The sequence below is a fragment of the Magnolia sinica genome, chromosome 7, assembly GCF_029962835.1.
Source record: "Magnolia sinica isolate HGM2019 chromosome 7, MsV1, whole genome shotgun sequence".
Classification (NCBI taxonomy): domain Eukaryota; kingdom Viridiplantae; phylum Streptophyta; class Magnoliopsida; order Magnoliales; family Magnoliaceae; genus Magnolia; species Magnolia sinica.
Genome location: NC_080579.1, coordinates 92,518,703 through 92,525,283, shown reverse-complemented (window position 1 = coordinate 92,525,283; position 6,581 = coordinate 92,518,703). Strand labels below are relative to the sequence as shown.

At 39.5% G+C, this 6,581-nt stretch overlaps 1 protein-coding gene across 1 annotated transcript; it reads right to left on the bottom strand.

Moving 5' to 3' along the window:
• Positions 1-931: 931 nt before the first annotated feature.
• LOC131251721 (trimethyltridecatetraene synthase-like) lies at positions 932-6,110 on the bottom strand. The gene is made up of 2 exons (XM_058252631.1): positions 4,849-6,110; positions 932-1,668 (listed from the first exon to the last, which is right to left on the bottom strand). Exons 1-2 carry the CDS (start codon positions 5,758-5,760, stop codon positions 1,039-1,041), a joined length of 1,542 nt encoding a protein of 513 aa, XP_058108614.1. The 5' UTR covers positions 5,761-6,110; the 3' UTR covers positions 932-1,038.
• Positions 6,111-6,581: the final 471 nt, after the last annotated feature.

Genomic DNA, 6,581 nt, shown 5'->3' with positions numbered 1-6,581 from the left:
TGTACATAACTAAACTATTATTTTTTTACTTCCTGACTTTCTTTTAGCCATTACACTAGATTTTGTCGTATCCAAACAGCGCCAATATTTCAGAAATTTAATTTTATTTGGACGTCGTGGCAAAAGCTTTAAAGATCCGAGCATTCATCCTACCTAGATGGTGACATCCTGAGATTCTAATCCAATGGAGAATATTAATCCATCTACTTTCTTTCACCAAAAGTCCCCTAGTGGAACGGCTAGGATCGCTGGATGGGAGTGATTTTCAGGTTTAGGACAATCTAGGGCGTATGATTCCTGATGCTCGGTTTAGATCTCTTACACGTTTGTCACATATTTGTAAACCAAGTCACAGATAAAGCAAAAGAAGCTCACAAATACAAAAGTAGCCTTGTTTGGGTCATTAATGGGTGACTTTGGTGGTAAGAAAGGCTACGAGATCATTTAAATAAATACAAGAAATCCTCCCATTCTCTTAGATCACTATAAATTACAATTCTCTTAGTCGTATTGGCTCATTAAAAATGTCCCATTAATCGATCTAAACAGTCCATTGGGCCACATTTCATTTGCTACCATGCAAAAATTAATATACCATATTTTGCCAACTAGGACTTGGGTCGGGACTCAGACGGTCACCGGTCCAGTTGACTTGGGACTCAGTGGTACTACCAGGCTGTCAAAACGGTTTTATTATTATTATTATTTTTTTTTTATAAAATAAATTAATAAATATAGAATAAATATACAAAATAAAAAATTGATGCTGGCCCAGTAGACCAATATTAATTTTAAGTAAACGGCATACTCACACTGTATATGCTGTGTTAGCTGTATGCTGGTCCCACCCCATCTATCAAAACTACCCTAGATTAATACAGGCCTAACATTTTAGGCAACCAAACACAAATATTATTATCATGATATTCAACTCGTACATATACTTTAGCCACACAAACATACCACATTTCACATTTTATAACTAAATACAAACTAATTAGCAAACTTAAGAGCATAAACTAAGACATTTATCTTTAATCATGGTTGGTATACATGAGCCGGAAGGCGTGGCTTGACGACGGTCACGAGCGGGTCCTTCTTAGGCGTCGAGAGGCCAAAGATTTCATCCATGTTCAAATCTTCTGGTGCCATTTTCGCCGGCAGCTCCCATTTAAACCCATGCAAGAGATTGGCCAAAGTAAGCTGGATTACCTTAAGCCCTAGGCTATAACCTGGACACATCCTCCTCCCTGATCCGAATGGTAGCAACTCGAAATCCTGACCCTTCACATCACATGCCCTCCCAATGAACCTCTCCGGGTGGAACTCATCTGGGTTGTCCCAAATAGATGGGTCCTTTCCAATGGTCCATACGTTAACAAGTGCCCGGGTCCCTGCTGGAATATCATAGCCATCAATGGTGCAATCCTCTCTGGCAAGGCGGGGCACGAGCATTGGCGCCACTGGGTGCATCCTCATCGTCTCTTTCATGATCGCTTCGATGTAGGGCAGGTGGGCCACGTCCTTCTCTTCAACCCATCGATGTTGGCCGATCACTCTATCTAATTCCTTGGTTGCTTTCTCGAAGATCGCCGGGTTTTTCAATAGCTCCGATATGGCCCACTCAACTGTCACAGCCGAGCTCTCAGTGCCGCCGGCGATCAAGTCCTGAATCAATAATCAAAACATAGAATTCATAATTATAAGAACTTTTCACACAAAGAAATAAAAATTGTTAATATTATCTTAAGTAATATTTTATTACTAATATCACATTACATGCATAACACAGATTTCATGTTGCTAAAATTGAAATCTAAGTGATTAACAATAACAATATGAATCTACCCTTTAAAATTTTTGATAAATTGAGATTGATGAGCGCATCTGAAAATGCCACTCCCAGCCGTAGGAATTCAAGTGGGTTCCCACACACACACACACACACACACACACACACACACATATATATATATCAACGAAAGGGGTCCACCGTAAACTGCTAATAGATATTATGAAATACAGTTTCTATTGATAACCACACTGTGCAATTTCTGTCTTGCTGCACACGTGGCTCCGCCTCGGGTGATCTGGATTCCCACCAAGGATTTCAAATGGCCCAGATATCGCTTTGATGTGCAAGCCCAACTGTCCTTTTGTGTGAAAGAATTCCTTAGGAATCAACATATTAGCAAATAATGCTTGCACAGGGGATTAGAAATAATGGAAAGGTACTTTTTTTGAGGAAGGAAATTACAGAAATGTAAATCTTTAAAAGTTAGTGAAATTGAGCCTCATTGACGCAGGGATGAACGTGATGACACGGAGCTTCTCTGGATTCCTTACGGAGACTTCTCAAGTCCATGACGAAAGAAAGCAGAAAATATAAATAAATTCTAATAAATTCAAATTTGATTAATTAATGAATAAATATGAGTTCACAACCCTTTAAATAGGGGTACCAAGCAATGGGAAAGAAATCAGAATCAAACTACAACTAAAACTCCTAGAATCCGTGACTTACTATAAATAGTAAACTTACTATTTATGGACGGTCGTAATGTCTACTAGTGCGTAAGGTTTTCAGCCAAGAATAGTAAGTGTCATATTTGGCTTTACCAAACCGTTCTCCTAATTATTTTAAGGTCTTTTCATGTTGGGTGCGGCTCTTAAAGCCCGACAGATGAAAAGTTATAATCAAACTAAAACTTACTATTCATAGTAAAAACGAAATTAAAACAGGGAAACGACCGTCAATCTAAGGGTATTTCGCGATTCCGGCTTGCGTAACCCAGCATAGCAGGATTGGTTGGCTAAAGTAGCTCGTTCTATTTCAAAATCATATATTTTATGCTCAATAAATTATTCTGAATTGTGAGATACGCCCGATCTAAGGTCCAACGGTCTGAATCACTTCTATCGTCGACCGGCCCTTTTCTAGCCCATCTTGGCCATGAAACTGTCCGCAACCCGCTCTACTTCAGGCATGGAGCCCACGTGATATGTGTATGACATCCAAGTCATCCCACATAAGCTATGCTCAATGCGTGGACACAGGATCGGGCAAATATGATCAACGGTGGTGTGCAAGCGTCTTTGGGGCTGTTTGGCTAGGAAGTTGCTTAAGATAAGTTACTTATACCACCGCTAACTTATCTTAGTTTCTACTTATTAGGAAGATAAGTATCTTTTGGTAAACAACTTACTTATCAGCTTTTTCTCTCTTACATCTCTCCTGTGCCTCTTTCCTATGCTTCTCTTTAGCGATTTACAAAAAATAAAAAAGTTTAAAAAAATAATAATAACTGAAGTAATTAAGTATTTTTTAAGTAAAAGTTCAACTTACTTATTTACTGTCATAGGTTTTTTTTTTTTTTTTTTTAAGTAACTTATTAGGTGGTATCCAAAGCTGATCCCATGGGAATACGTCAGCCACAGGTCCAAAATTTCCCAAAGTTGGAAAATCTAGAAATGAATGGTTGAGAAAAGAACACACAAAAATGATCTGACAAGGGACAAAGGTTGGATGAATGGGTCCTTCCAGCATGAAAAAAAAAAAAAAAACTTTTATCAGATGACAAGACAGGACGTGAATTGCCCATAAGCAGCTACATGCCCATCCACAAGCTATGTGCTCGTGTGTGACGGCGGGAGCCGTCACATTCAAAGAAATTTTTTTACCTTTCACTGCAGGTCCACTTTGCCAGTAGCAGTTTACTGCTACAAGAAGCTAGGTTAGGCCCACCAAGATTTTTGTGTTAGATCATGCAATGTATTTGTTTATCCACGCCGTTCATCCCTTATCTCATATTATTTTAAGGTATGTGCACAAAAATGAGACAAATCCAACGCCCAAGTGGACCACACCAAATGATAAGCTTGGGTTGTATGCCATCTAAACCGTTCGTAAAGTTATGCCCCTTCAAACAAACTGAAAACACCAAAAAACACTAGCCTAGTGGCCCCACAGATATTTCAACGGTGAGTATTCAATCCTGTGTTTCCTGTCATGTGGCCCACTATATTTGGATTTTCCTCATTTTTGAATCATATCGAAACTTGAAACATCATGGTGGGTCCCACTTAGCTTAAGTAACTTCTTCAAGTCGGGGATGGCATGCAATCCTTGTCCTTAAAATCTCTCTACAATCAGAAAAACACCCTACCCACTTGCAGGCCAAGCACCAAAACAGGTGATGGCTACACCGTGATAATGAATATTGATAATCATTATACACCACAAAAAAATAATAACATATATATATATATATATATATATATATTCTACATCATGAGGTCGAGTTGTGTGGGCCCCACCATGATGTGTGTCAAACATCAACACCGTGCATTTGATGGGACCCCTTTAGGTTATGTGATATCCCAAAAATAAACCATCTACGGAACTCAGGTGGGCCATAACATTTAAAAGCATATGAAGACATGACTAAAATATATAAAATCACTTGGTGGGACCCACCTGAGTTTTATATGTGGCTGAAACTTGGGATTACCCCTCATCCAAGTGGGACACACACAATAGATGGGATGGATTTGTGAACCACATCTCAGTGGGCCCAATAAATGATTATGAATTTTTTAATGGGAGAGTAACCCCTCTCAACTATTGTATGTGGTGTGGCCCACTCAAGTAATGGATTGACTTGATATTTAAGCCCGTGTCCCACCATGGAATGGTGTATCTATCTGATGGAGTAGATGTTCGACATACACCACGGTAGGACCCACATAGCTCAACCTCATTGCACCATTTCCCATATATATATATATATAGTATAGTATAGTATAGTATAGTATAGTATTGCAAGAGAGCAAGCTGAGCAACCAAACCTGTGTGAAGGCCTTCACGCCGCTCCTATCGAGCTTGACTTCAAGAGTCGGATCTTCGGCGAGCTGCAGCAGCACGTCGACCATGTCTTTAGCCACATAATCCTTCACGCCAGCCCTCCTATCATTATGTTCGTTGATCACATGCTCAAGAAACCGGTCCAGCTTCTTGCTAAGCGCTTTCATCCGCTTCACGTACCCTTGCAAATCCAAGAACCCGATCCACGGTATGGAATCGCCTATGTTCAGCACCCCACTAAGCAAGAACAGCTCATCAATCATCTTCTTAAATTCCTCCGGTGTCACAATCGGCGTCTTAGACCCTGATTCCTCAGTATATTTCTTCCCCAACACCATTCTACTTATAACGTTGAGACTAACGGTGGATAGATAGTCTTTCAGTGTAATAGCCTTCCCTGATGCAGCGAAGAGGCCACGGAGGAGCGCATGAGTCTCCTCCACACGTATGTACTCATACGAGTCGAGCCGCCTCGCACTGAAAAGCTCCATGATACACATCTTACGAGCCTGGCGCCAGTAGGCCCCATATGGGGACCATGTGATGTCCGAGTAGTTATATGTCGTGTACTTGCCAGCCGCGGTCTTGGGCCTCGACGCGAAATTGAGATCTTGGGTCTTCAAGATCTGTTTCGCCATCTCCACCGATGATCCCACAACAACTGGGAATGACCCAAATCGGAGCTGCATCAACGGTCCATACTTTTGTGATAGTTCGTGGATGGAACGGTGTGGTAGTGAACCGATGAGGTTGAGATTGCCGATGATTGGCAACGGTTTTGGGCCGGGAGGAAGGTTGAGCTTCCTGCTACGGAAGCCACCGATGAAAGCCTTGATCAAGAGAGCGACAGATGCAAGCAGAGCTGCTAGGTAGATGACCCATGAAGTAGAATCCATGGCTAGTGGTTTGTGGTGAGAAATGTGGTAGTGGGAGTGATTATTTATAGTTGTACAAGTTCCAGAAAGCTAGATTGTTGCTTTGCTTTATTAAAGTGTATAACGAGTCATTTTCTTTTTGCATGGTAAGAATGTTGGGATGATTGAAGCAGGTGATTTTATTTTTTTTATTGTACGTGTATTACTTTTGATTACTTGAGTTTTAGGGTTGGTTTTGTACTCTACTTAATGTGGAGGCAAAGAAATGCATCATTATTATAATTTTATCACTAACCAAATCAAATATGCAATCATTACACTTTTTTATGAAATTATTAAAATTTTCAAATTTAATTAATGAAATCACTGATTTTCTTAAATTTAATGAATAATATCAATATATTTTGATGATGATTTGACATTTAAAAGAATGTACAAATACTATTCTTACATGAAAATCTGTAATTAATGGGGAGACCCATAAGTAACTTATAACATTGCACAATTACTTGACAATATTATTGTGATTGGTGAAATAGGCTTGCATTTAGTTGTAAGATAAAAATAAGAGCTTTGGCCGCACCACCATAGTAAAAAATTTGGCTCCTTTTAAACTCTTTCCAAATATGGTCAAAAGCCCGTTTGGCTTGATTTGACTAAAGAAGTGAAGAAAGGATGGGCGTAATGAGCTCAAGCACCGTCTTCCTTAGGTGATAATTATTTCAAATCTACGGAGTTTCTTTGAACTCCTCATAGATATTCCTTGAATCCACTAGGAGAGATAGAAAATAAAAATAAATTCTAATAAAATTCTAAATAAATTGATTGATAATCAAAAAAAC